Source organism: Amblyomma maculatum, chromosome 4, assembly GCF_055883805.1.
Source record: "Amblyomma maculatum isolate TAMU_Amacu chromosome 4, ASM5588380v1, whole genome shotgun sequence".
NCBI classification, from domain to species: Eukaryota; Metazoa; Arthropoda; class Arachnida; order Ixodida; family Ixodidae; genus Amblyomma; species Amblyomma maculatum.
The window spans coordinates 115,804,492-115,818,225 of NC_139347.1; the positions used below are offsets into that span (position 1 = coordinate 115,804,492).

At 42.7% G+C, this 13,734-nt stretch overlaps 1 protein-coding gene across 5 annotated transcripts in view; it reads left to right on the forward strand.

Annotated features, from left to right (window-relative positions):
• Positions 1-13,734, forward strand: part of LOC146192195 (sodium-dependent phosphate transport protein 3-like) — a 91,265-nt gene that overhangs the window by 10,528 nt on the left and 67,003 nt on the right. For all 5 annotated transcript variants that reach the window (XM_084602373.1, XM_084602372.1, XM_084602375.1 and 2 more), the window contains exon 3: positions 4,947-5,197. In XM_084602373.1, the coding sequence (XP_084458499.1) occupies positions 4,947-5,197 (251 nt within the window). The remainder of the gene's footprint in view (positions 1-4,946; positions 5,198-13,734) is intronic.

Consider the following 13,734-nt stretch of genomic DNA (forward strand, 5'->3'; position numbering starts at 1 on the left):
TGTCCCCATTCTGTAAATAAATTTGAACTACGAGTAAAACAAGAACATAGACGCCTAGGCCTAATTTTTGATAAAAAGCTCACATCCCTACCTCATGATTCTGGCAGGTCATTATACTTGAAACAGCTGGACCCAGTTCACAACTTATGTCTGCGTTTCTCAAATGGTGCATATAAAACGTCACCTTTAATAAACTCTATGTTGAAACAAATAAACCACTCCTTGCAGGCAGGAAAACCATGCTTGCATATGTGTACTGGAAATAAGGTCCCTCCAAGAACACAGCTGTTACCTCGTCGCTTCATCGCCATTCAGAATGCCATTCAACAATAAATCTTAAGAAGGAAATTTCAAGGATTAGACATACTGGGTGTACTTTCTGATGTTGTCTAGAGGCTCAACCCACCGCCACATTGCTCCGCCATGGTGGTGCAGGGCCACTGTGCCCAGCACCTTAAAGCAGGCTCAGATCCCAGTTGTGGCAGCCACTTTTCATGGAGGCAAAAGGCAAGGCACCCGTGAGCTGTGCGATGTCAGTGCACGTTAAATAACCCCAGGTGGTCAAAATTTCTGGAGCCCTCCACTATGCGGTGTCTCTCATAGCGTGAGTCGCTTTGGGACATTAAACCCCCTAAAGCCAGAACCATCCAGACTAACCACTATCGCCTTGATAAAGTCCGACCTTTCTGTAAAAAAAAAATTGCATTTAACAGAAGAACAACCTGAACCCTGTACTTGGAACATGGTGGCCTTAGTTGCCTGTGTGTCATAAAGCTTACCACAAGACAGCAGTCTACCATCTCAGGATGCAGTTTTCCCCTGGCAGGGTGCAGTTTTCCTGCTGTATGTGACTTTTCATTAATATTCTTTTACAAAAGCAAACATCACATGAACACATAGCATTGCAAGCATGTTTAGTACAAAAAAAAAATGATATGCACAGCATTCTATACAGATGATTTAAAGAGTACACTGTATCAGAAATGTGTCCCTGCAGGACAAATAGAAAAGAGTAAGGTTACTGGAGTACTCATCAATGACTGCAGGGCATAATGCTGCCATTGTACCTGCAGAAAGAGATATTTCAAGGAAAATTTTAAAAGCAGTATTATTCGCACCATTTCTCTAAGCATATTCACAGCACTCTGCCCCGGATATGCAACAGGGCCCTTAATAATAAGGAGATATGCACAGCTTAGAAACAGTCAGCAGACAAGAGCTGGCAATGAATTTGTGTTCCGTTTCTGTGATGCGGGAATCAGTGGGAACAAGAGGGGTGATGAATTTGACGTACATGCCTGTAATAGTTTAATAAAACTTATAAACCTGCTTTGGAAAGGTTGCATGATGAGTGCGCAGAGTAAACTAGTGGATAAATGGCAGGCTTCATAGGATAATGAAGTAAACAACAAACTAAGAATGAAAGTTATGTGATAATCAAGAACACTCGATTGTTGATTGAGCTAATCCTGTGTTGCTTGTGGATTACACATCCACATCTCGCACACAAGTTCATACTCTTGGAGTAAGAAAGGTTGCTATATGGGATGCATATGGAGACGGCCTTAAATGGGACTCATCCTATTGTCATGCACAAAATGTGAGGAAATAAGAGAAACTATTCACACATTTTAGAATGAACACACCTTATTCCATCCTAGCTTACAACAAAAGATGTCTTTGTAGAATTTTCACGTTTTTGAGTTTTTAAAAGTAAGCCTGTCAGAAACTGACCTAAAAAGAATATTATATTTTAACGCAATACAGACCTAATCCACTTTTTGATGCTTGATGGTCTTAGTTGCTTAAGTGCTATAAAGCTCAAGACATCACAACTTTTCTTATGTAGGGGGAGTTTCCATAGAATTAAAATCATGTAGGGCTTTGAGTTCAATGCAAAATAAATATTTTTTTTTGCGGGTTTCTTTCTTCTTGTGCTCTTAATGATGTTAATGTGAGGTGTTTTGAAGAGCTTCTTTATCATGGTGTATGTTATTTTGCGGAATGTGTTTGGGTGCTGGTATTTTCGTGCAATGTGTGCCAAACAGTAAAGAAGTTGAACCTACATTTGCTTTGCTTACCATAACCAAACAGTCAGCTTGTGTGATAAGTATGATGGAGTGCTTCTGCATAGAGAAAGTTGGTTTGAAAACCTATGGCAAATAAAAGCTACAGTAAATAGTCTTCAGCATATGGGATTTTATGTGCATTTTTTTTTTTTTTCAAGTTTTCCTGGACGAGTTTTTCAGGGACCACAGTATGCCATGTCACAGCTCTTCTGTGACGATGCACCTCCTGTTTTTAAAGGACCATTGTGAGACATCTTGTGATTCACCAAAAACGTCTGACTTGAAACTGTAGGCTCTTGGAGTTCACACCCTGGGAGTGCTCTTTTGGTCTACATAGCAAGGAACCCCGCCGGGGTGGCGCAGTGGTTACGGCGCTCGACTACTGTTCCCAAGGACGCGGGATCGAATCCCGGCCTCGGCGGCATCTTTTCGATGGAGGCGAAAAGCAAGGCGCCCGTGTGCTGTGCGATGTCAGTGCACATTAAAGAACCCCAGGTGGTCGAAATTTCCGGAGTCCTCCACTACGGCGTCTCTCATAGCCTGAGTTGCTTTGGGACGTTAAACCCCACAAAACCAAACCAACTTCATAGCAAGGATGGTTTGATTTGGTTTATAAGGTTCAAAGCAACATCACCTATGAGGGGCACCAAAGAGAAAGGTTTTGAATATTTTGACATGGGGCCCTTAATCGTTTCGGACGAGCTGCGCTCGTCCTTGCCAAGCCGTCCCCAAACCGTTTTGGACGACTATAGCTCGTCCTCGCTGAATAGGTTCTTCCCTTCAGCGTTTCGGACGAGCAGCGCTCGTTTGTGGCTTAGATGGCATTTTGCTCGACAGATGGCAGCACTGACCTGATAATTTGGTTTTTTTCTACCACATAAATGTCTTTTTCGTATGGCAACATGGGTTTTAAAAATGGCATCCGGCAGAGGTGAAGCGTGCATTGCTGGCCCGTCTTCTCGGAAACGACTTTCTTCGTCTTCATCTTCTTCGAACGATGGTGATTCAGACACTGAAGTGTACATTGTTTCAGGGAGCGAGGACGACAGTGATGACTTTGTGCTGAGCAGTTCTTCCGTATTGTGAGAAATAATAAAGTTCAATATGCTAATTTGACTTCGTGTTTGCTTGAAAAATTTTTTAAAGATCGAATGCATGCTTTTTATTGCAATAATAACCGAAATCAGGAATAAAAAAAATAAGCAGTTTTGTTAGAAAATTCGTTGATATACGGTGAAGGGGTTAACGTGCACTGACATTGCATGGTACATGGGTGCCATGCTTTTCACATGCATCGAAACACAGCTGTTGCGGTTAAGATTGAACATACCGTAGAACCATCAGTAGAGTGCCCTAGCCACTGAACGACTGTAATGGGATACATAGCAAGGATTTCTAGTCGAGCAATTTCAGTCACGAAATGTCACACTGATGATTTTTAGTCATGTGCGGCTTATGGTGAGTAATCGCAAGTCGTGAAGGAAAAAAATGACTGCCTTTTTTCCACACAGTGTGGGCTTCCGCTGATGTAGTGATGTTTGCTCGCACCAGCGGCTAACGTTTGCTTGTTGCAAGAATGCTCGATTATGTGTGCAGAGAATGCAATGAACAGCACTTGTTGAGAATTGCTAGTTAATGTACGCTGTGCATTCCCCTTCATGCTGTGAATAGAAAATGAAGATGACATCCTGCAAGCATTTTGTTTTGCAGTGCGCAAAACCACCGCACTTGCACGTAAAGCATCTCCTCTACTGAAGTAGGAATGAAAGGGCAGTTATCTGCGACAGTGCAAAATGCACTGCAACCACTTTGCAGTAACAGACAAAAGTGTAATCAGAGCAGTTGATAGCGTCACCGAGTGCTCTTTGGCAATGGCTTCAGCACCTTGGAGGTGCCACAAGAAGCATCGCAACATTTTACCTGTACATGCTATTACCGAGCGCCCAGTGGATTCCAAACGATACTTTAAGGGGGCACAGGGCTCTTGGAGTGCTTTCTTAAAATGTTAAATGCAATGAAAATGCAAGGTCTTAATCAGTTCTGACTTCAAATGTGTGATTACTTTTCTGATATGTGAAATAGTTTTCAAATTATTTGTCATTTTCACTCCTTTGTTTACAGAAACAGTAGAGGGCAATCCAGTGATCAGAAAACTAATATTAATATGTGGCTAAGAATTAAATTTATGATTAAGGCAGTTTATTCATTTCACAGCTTGTTGAAGTTCAATGCAAGAAAAAGCGTTTGACGAGCCATTTAAATTAAAGCACGGGAAAAAATTTGCTACCATAAAATGAGGAATCTCTTCCCAACATTTTGTAGATTCAGCCAGGCACATGTTTTCTGCTCTGGATGCGAAGATATCCATCTTGTAAACTAGCAAACCGTAAAACATTTGTGCTTTGAGAAAATGAGGAAAAATGAATTGAGATGGGATTTATTTGGTTTGTTTTCACCTTGAATGAATTATCCAGGGAGTGAATAAATTAGTAGCTATGTAGGAGATGGGTTGCAGGTTTTCAATATGCAATTTTCAAAAAGTTGCTTCTTTTCACGATTTTCAGCTGTTCAAGAACCCTGTCCCCCCTTCAACAATGACAAGACAAATGTAGAAGCTGTCATTGCAGAGGCATTATACAAAATAATGAATCTACATCGCATTAGCGCTTCTGTGTTGCTTGAAGCACAGTGGTAACAGGGGTGCAGTATATTGCTTCAGGCAGGGATCCAAGGTGCGAGTACAAAGCTAAAATGCAATTGATTGGGCATCATTATTATACATCATTCAGCATCATTATTGTACTGGCCCTAGTTTCTCACATCTCTCACTCTGTAGTGCTCCTGTGGATCGGAATTTTCTTTTTTCTTTTTCGACAGGTTGTATCCCAGGCCGTTACATTCTCCTGGCCCTGCTGTTTGTTGGCAACACCATTCTGTCTACGCACAAATTCGACCTGGGCATTGCCATTTTGGCCATGACCAATCGGGCGACTGCTGTGTACAATGCGACCAATGCAACCAGTCTCCTTCCCGGTGATGACATTTGGCTGCAGGATGACAATGACACAGCCGTGGAGCTGCACATCTCATCTGACAATGGCACAGAAAGCAGCGTTGGGGAATCTAGGGTGAGAGCATGGTCAATATGCACTCCAGTTGAATGCATTGATGTGCACTGTGACTGCACTTGACCCTAGCAAGCGCAGCAATGCGTGCCGCTTGCTCGAGTTTGTGTAGCTTTTCCGTCTTCACATTTTTTCATTCTACTTCAAGTTCTTTGTTACTCACGCATCTGCGGTGCCAGATAATATGCACGACTTGTGCCATGTGCACTGCACGAAGAGATGTGCTATTGCCAAGAATGTTGGTTGGTTTGGTTGGTTTGTGGGGTTTAATGTCCCAAAGCGACTCAGGCTATGAGAGACGCCGTAGTGGAGGACTCCGGAAATTTCGATCACCTGGAGTTCTTTAACGTGCGCTGACATCGCACAGCACACGGATGCCACTCCGTTGGTCACGTGATGCTGTAGATATTCTTATCAGAAGGATGTTTTTGGAAGTTTTTTTCTGTTTCTCTTAGCAGGTAAAATATGGCAGCAGCTGCATTAGCAGTCCTTGCGTTGTCTAGGAAAGTTGAGGCTGCTTCGAGACCAGTCACATTTGTAAATGCAGTTAGCTCAGTTTTGCTTGGCAAACACAGAGTTATTTTAACGCGATAACAGTATAGGCCTCGTTCACCGAAAAAATGGCATTGGCGACTGTCTGCTCACGTTGGTCTTGTGAGTGAAAAATCTTGAGCATGACGTTGGCAGGGGGTAGCTGGCAGCTGACATGGCCGAGTACTGAATGGACGTTGGATCGCCTGGCATTACATTTAGAGGAGCTTCCAACTCGAGCCTCTTCCTTCACATAAGAGGGTGATATTAGGCTCAGCCTGCCAGGATCCTTGCGTTCCTGTTAATCCTAGGCCAACCCAGGCATGTTCATACGGCTTGATTAGAGAGGGGCTTCATATGTGGGCAACCAACCGGTAGTAATGCTTCTTCTGTGGCTGCTGCTAAACGAGCTGAGCTCAAATTTCACATTAAGAGGTATTGTAATTGCCCTTATAATTTTTAATTAACAAAATGAACAAAAAAAAAACAAAGAAGTGGTTCAGTAGCTGGTCTGGTGCAACCACACCTCCCCAAAGTCTCCTCATCTAGTACATGTCACCAGTCCTGCATTTGCTCGCATCTCTTTCCTGACATGAACCTCTTTGAGCATGACAGTACCGTGTCATGGGAAAGTGCCTTTGTTGCGAGCTTCTTAAGAGCAGTAAAACAAAGCATGCACTGAAGCTGCAGTTCTTACGAACCAGGGGCAAATATTTGCTTATCTTGGACACACTTAGGAACAGCAAAGAATCATCCTTCAACTGATGAAGGGTACATGCTAGTTGGCTTAGACGCTTCATTACTATACATTAATGCATCGCAGTACATGTCATCCTTCAATGATGAGTGCACTGATGGGCTGTGAATGTGAAGAAAGGGCCAGAGTAGCAGTCAATGCTCTTTGTACTCTCCTCTTCTTTTCTTGTTGCTTGTCTGTCAAGAATATGAACGCTTGTCATGTAGGTCTTCATCAAAAACTAGGAAGGCTTCTCTTGTGCCCCCTTCAGTTGGACCTTGACTGTCTCAAAGCTTCCTTTTCTTTCTTTTTTAGGTCTCAACTGACTTTCTGAGGGTATATCTTGGCCTTCTGAAGGCAGCTATGTAATTGGCTTCAAGGAAAGTGACGCGAAAATATTGAGGCCATCTTTTCTCCTTCTGTAAACACAAGCTTGCAATGAATGCCTTTGTTTTAAAAATTATTGGGAACACTTAAGCTCCACCTTCAATTGCATGACGTGAAAGTGTTGGCTACCAGCCCACATATGAAGCCCCACTTTAACCGAGTCACATGAACATGCCTGCATGGCCTAGGGGTAATGTGAATGCAATAGTTTTGGCAGGCTGATTGTGGTATCACCCTCCCATATGAAAGGAGAGGACAGAGTTTTAAATTATAGCTGATACAAAAATTTTCACCCAGGCTTTTAGTGAAGCTGCAAATGATGTCACCTGTTATGCTAAAAGTATGAGAATATTTTACAGCTTTATTTGAGCTTCTTTTTATTTTTTTAGAAAAAGAAAAGCACATAAATGTGCACAATTTAAGTTGAGCGGGATCAATTGTCCTTGCACTTGGCCTTTGTAAAACAAATGGTCAATTCGTGAAGCCTTTCCTCTGTTCCTTTTTTAAAAAGAACATTGAGAAAAAAATCGAAGTTGGCCTGCATCGATAGCATTGTCACCCTTGATTGAACTGTGCCCTCTGCAGGTCAGAGACCTCTTCCATATCTTACAAATTAACCTGGTCTTGTGTTAGCTGCGCCCACTTGACACCTGCCAACTTTATAAACCTTTCCTGCCCACCTAACTTTCTGCTGCCCTCTGCCTCGTCTTGCAGATCAGACCATTACCATTAACAAGTGATTATCTAATCTTGCGTTTGTATATGTGACCTACTAATGCCCACTTCTTCTTGGTATCAATGAGAATGTGCTTTAAAAAGCACTTCCTCTAGGAAAAAAATTTCGATCGCCCATATGAAACCTAGCACGTGAAACCAGAGACATTGATGACTGAAAATGGTCTCTGTGTGTTTCCTCTTAATTCATACTCTGGGTGGAGTGAGAAAAACAAAAACAAAGATTGCATATAGGTACCACACTTCACTATGTCAGCACGGCTCAGTCATTTACTTTTCTTTCGCCACACTCCCCTGGTATGCCTAGGTTACGACCAGTAGAGGAGAGAGTAGAAAGGGAGATACCTCACAGTCCTCCGGGGAATGTGTGCTGTGGTTTTTTGCAAGCCAATAGCAGCCCCTTTCTGGTACCACATGTGACTCAATGTTCAAAGCCACATTTTGCATAATGTACTGATGCGAGGCGCGAGAATGCAAACTATCAGCTCACTTTTTATAACTTTTAAGTAGCATATGTAGCAACATTATGCACCCATTGAATAGCCATTTTCTGAACACTCTTTCAAGGACCCTTCAACTTTCATTTGGTCCCTGGCCCACTGCAATGTTCTAACAACAAAGCTGCCACTCTCATCATAAATGGCGACTTCAGTATGGTAGAAAAGACAAAAATGCAAGCTTCATCATCATAGATTGATAGCCCGAGTAAACTGCATGCATCAGCACTGTTTTTCAGGCCTGGATTCCGAGGGCAGGTTGCACCACTAATCAATTCAAAACAGGGGCAACTAGTTCATTTTGTCGAGACAACACATTTGAATCGATGGGCGAGGAAATGTTTGAAAGCAATTTTTTTCAGAAGCCACGAAGGCTTCTGATGTTGCCGGAAAAACATCATCATAGCCAGAAAGAGCCAGAAGATTGATTTGTACTAAACAGAACAGTATTGTCTCCTATATGTCCCTAGTGTGTGGTAAGCATCTTGCCTAAGCGTCCACCATACAAGTGACGGTCACTTTGTGAAAATTGTAGTGTACATATCTTCAAGGCTATGTCTCCATTATCAAGAGCTTTCTGTTGGTGTTGCACCTTCACGGTGCACCTTGGAGCTCAGATATGAACGTGCACTTCAGAGGTCTTATCTGGCGAAATATAGTTTTATTAGGCCACTCATGTTCATTTGGGCTTGCACTGGATGAAACTAAAAGCATCGTGTACATGAGGAAGTGCCATTTGCTTTATCTTTATGTTGATTGCTGTACTTATCAGTGAGTGACAGGCTTGGGATTGTAAACTCGTCAGTATTGGAAGACAATTGCAAAAGAGTAACAAGACCTCATCTTTACTATACGAAGTTTATCGGGCCGAGTAATGCAAAGCCTGATGCTATGCCTGTCGGTAGAAACTGACGGGACTTTGTGTACTTGCAAAATGGGCAGTACATACTGGGCAAAGTAGCTTTTATTTTGGCTTTCAAAATGCGAGGTTCGGTAGCATTTTTCCTAAGTGCAGAATGTATTCTGCGATGGAGCTGAACTACTGTTTGAGATGGTTGCACTTTTTTGGCTGCAAGGGATTTGCATTCTTGCAGAGTTCGGGGGATAAATGTTTCAGCAGAAATAAAAATGAAGAGAAAAATATTCATGTTTCATTTCCACAGGACAGCTTCAAGGGATGACTACTTGTGCTGGTGGAAAAGATTGTAATATAGTTAGCATCAGAATGCAAAATTATGGCAATGCATTTTCATCAGACCATTCATACTGTCAATATGGAAGAGGGGGGTGTATTTTGGATCAGACTGTTCATACTGTCAGTATGGGAGAAGGGGGTGTATTTTGGGTGAGAAAAAGTATGAACACCTCTACCCGAGTGCTAAATTTAAAGCAGGACCAGGTGGCTAATTGGCGATAGGTCCACACCTGATCAGCCAACGACTGGTGGCACGACACTGGAGTCGGGGATGGAAGTACAAGGATTTAATTGCTAAAGAAAATCAGCACATTAAGCTGTTAAATCCCAATTCAAAACAACACAGGTGGAACAGGATAAACAGAATAAATTTTGGCATACATGCACAGCATCCAAATATACAGGTGAAGGGAAATACTATACTGAGCTCTTTGATAGAGAGGAATTAAGGAAAGAGTTCACAAGACGACAGTGTAACGAGTGCTTAGCTATTGGGGGTGATAGGGTCTGATCCGGTGAGAGTCGTGTTGTCACCGTTGGCTCGCCTGAGTGATTCCTCGCTGGGCTAGACAACTTGCAACAAGCCGATGCCACCTGGCTGACGTATTACACACACGCGTGGTTAGTGAGCACTCATTAGGAATGGAGGAATTAAGGAAAGGTTTCGGGAGACGAGAGTAGCGGGTGATTAGCTGTTCGGGGCGGTAGGGTACAATTCGAGGCGGGCGTCGAGTCGTCGATGCCAGCTCGCCTCAGTTATTCCGTCCTGGGTCGGACAACTTGCGACAAGCTGACGCCCTGTGGCTGACACACTGCCTATACGCATGGTTAACGAACGTACCACCGCCACTCCAAAATCTTACATCCTGACTGACGCAATGCACCGTATGCTTGTAGTGTCCCCCTCCCCTGCCGCCATCTCCAGACAGCCTAACGCCCCGGACGGACTAATCAGCGGCTCCGGTGAAATGTAAATTTCCCTGCCGAAACATCTTGCCCCGAGCTGCCGGCTAGCCTCGCAGGCGCTTGTATTCCAGGAACCACTGGTTTCCCAGAGTCGGGAGCTAGACAGCAGGGGATGGGAGATGGAACTTTTGAGACGCCGTTCCCGTCGCTGGGTTCAACAACGGCATCTGGTGGTCGCAACAGGCGCGAATTCTGCTTCACATAATTTTATCGAGTACCTGTCTTTTGCAGCGTTAGTGCCACTAAAGGTCAGAGAAAGCTCACTGTGCTCTTTGATACATGCCTTTTTTAAAGAATAATATAGTAGCCGGAGCGGGTACGTAAAATAAATCCAATTTTCTTGGTGTTTACTGTGCTGATTAGATAAGCATTCTGCTTATTTAAATAAATATCAGTAAGAAGGTGGCACATTTTTCTAGGGGCCGGGAGACCAGTAGCATGGAGCAGTACAAAAAAAAGGAAACTGTTGGACCTGCATTTGCAAATTATTGTCTACTATGCATTCATGGGAACATGCAGATGGGAGAAATTATTTGGTTGGGATCGTGGGGAGGTCTAAAGGTATTCTGTAATTTTGATAAAGTGCGTCCGTATGAGTGATGTCTTTTTGGGGCTGGCACCTTGGCAGTGGCTTGTCCTAAAACTTAGTGTCGCTATCTTTAATATCACCCGGGTCAGTACTATTCGCCTCGAGATCGAGCAGAGTCGCCACCTAGCATCGGAATGCCGAAACCCTTGGAGTGTGGATGGCCTCTCGCGTCGTCTGCTCGTGTTGCCATTGCCCGCGTGTGTATGTCGTGTTGCCACGGTTGATATCGCGCCATGGAAAACGAAGAGGACGAGTTTTGGGATGGTTAGTAGAACTTTTATGTTTTATCTAATGTCTACCAAGGTAGAAATAACAGTGAAGGGAGGTGACATTGCATTCAATAGAAAATAAAGCCATTGTTTTCGGAGTAGCAGAGCCATGTATGACGGCTGGCTGCTGCCACTATGGCGGGCACCTCGTAATTGTTTTTGCTTGCCCCTTTTTAGTGCCGCTGCCATTCAAGACCATTATGGACTAATCGGAGATGGTGCTAGATGCCTTATTGAAGGTGATGAAGTCGTGACAGCTGGACACGTCATAGAATGCAGTGTCGTCGCTTCTACATGCAGATCCTCCGGACCGGTACATGGGATTGCATTTGTTTTAAAATCATCTGCGCTCAACAATGACCCGCATCGTGTTGACCTGAAGATGGCGAGCGAGTCAGAAATTGCAGAACTGAACTGCATGTGTCCTGCAGGGTAAAATGACATTTGTATGTTTGTGAACTACGCGAGAGCTGCGTGTAAAAGATACTGGAGACGAGAACAAAGAGCAGATGACTAGAATTTGTTCTTAGTTTCTCGTCCGTGTCCACTTTTCGCTCGCTGTTCGCATGAAAGTGTATCATAACTATATACGCATGCACGTGCCATATATTTTCTTTCCTGCTTTCTCGTTACTCCGCGTTGTGGCCAGCGGCATGGAACCGCTGCCCATATGTACTCGCAAGTTATTCAAGGCACGAGTTTTGGGCAACCTTAGAAATAAACATATGACATTCAAAGTACGGTAAGACTTGGTTCTCGAAAATACAGATAAAACACGGTGGGCCATCGAGCTCAATAAGGTTATGTTTGCAGCATTGAGTAAAAAAAAAAAAGAAACTGCAATTTTAAAGTCAACCTTTAAATTAAAGCTTAGCTCATAAAAATATAACCTAGCAACCATTTTGCATAAATGCTTGTACACTTATGTTTTATGTGCTCATAATTATATGGCATGCTAACATTTTCACTGAAACAAAAGGTGACTCCATAAAACTGTAGCAGTTTTAATAGTAGTGACATATGCATGATTTGCACAACTTTACCATGCATAAGGTGCAATTTTTTTTTTTTCAGTGCATCACATAGGTGCAAGCACTGCATTGCTGTACTTATGCACATTAACAGGACGAAGCGACTGCCCCTGCCTTCATCAACTGATCTGCCACAGTCATGGGGACAGAATGCCAAATATACAGTCAAGATGATATATGCACCAACACGCTCCATTGACCTCCCTTGCTGTCCTGTGGTGTGTATTGTTAGCCATTCAGTTTAAGCATATCTTTCTGGTGTAATGCACGTGTGTTTCTTTTTTCTCTCCATTTGTGATTACAGTACTTTGATAATAACTGCATTTTTTCATTATAATTCATCCTCATTTAATGTAGTCTTGCAGTGTAAAAGTCTCATATTTTGCACTTTGTTTCCAGTGCTCAATAAAGCCTCTTATCTAGTTCCAGAAACCACAGGTCCCTTTACCTCAGGATGGTGCACTCAAAAGACTCATCAGTGACCTCCCGTATGTTTGCACTGCAGAAATGCATATCATCAAAAAAGCAAGATCAGGTAGGCTAATGGGCATAACTTTATTTCTAAACTCAGAGACATGAAATATGAGATGCATCTGCTTTTCAAATTACAAAGGAAAGAAACAGTACTATGCTAAAGCCAAGTAAAAGCAAAGCAGTAGCTACTGCCAAAAAAAAATATTATATTACAAGCAAGAGCTATTGAAGTCAGCACAAAATTTTGTATGACTGAAGTCATGTGCTGCAGATACACAGGAAAGAAAAGAAGTGTTAAAGCAACGGTGTTATTTTCATGCCTACTCAACTAATTCGCATGTTCACCTTTTCTTTTTATTATGAGTTTTGAAATGTGTGCATGCAGGTTATCAAATTCATGTGATATTCACTCAGGTTTCAAAAGTCAATAAATACTCAGGCAATGAATTATAAAGGTTTGTTTTATTATACCTTTGGCGGTACAATAACTTGAGCCGATACATACAGAGCACAAAGTAAGGGCCACCTCAGAAAATTTCGGATTGTATCATTAAAAAAAAAAAGCCTTTATTCAAGAGAGCTCTACAAATGCAAATCATTGGCTAATGCAGTGGCCATTGCACAACTCTCATTAGGTTTGAAATGTAAATGATTTCATGGCATTGTTGAGATATTTATACTCTCAGATAATAGGTCAGTGAAAATGGCTCTGTTCTTCTGCAGGCATCAGCATTCCCCATCAGGACAGTACAAGAGAGGCTCAACAAGTGCTGATACCGAAGCCCTTGAACTTGTTTGAAATGATGAAAAGGACGCAAGCAGCAGACTTCGACTCTTTTATTACAGAAGCATGCGAATGTTTTAATGAAAATGTGATAAGTGTTATAGAGCAGCGCACTTCACAACAATCAGCCAATGCAGAATGGCACAGCTATCGCAAAGGTATTGCTACCAGTACTGTTTGCCATTCATTTATAACGAAGGCCAGAAAACTCGATTCCGAGCCATTGCCCCACAATCTGGATGGCTTGTACAAGGCAGTACTCCTACAAAGTAATCTTCAGAGTAAAGCTATGAAGGAAGGCACAGAGAAAGAAAATGAGACAAGGAAAATGTACATTGCACTGATG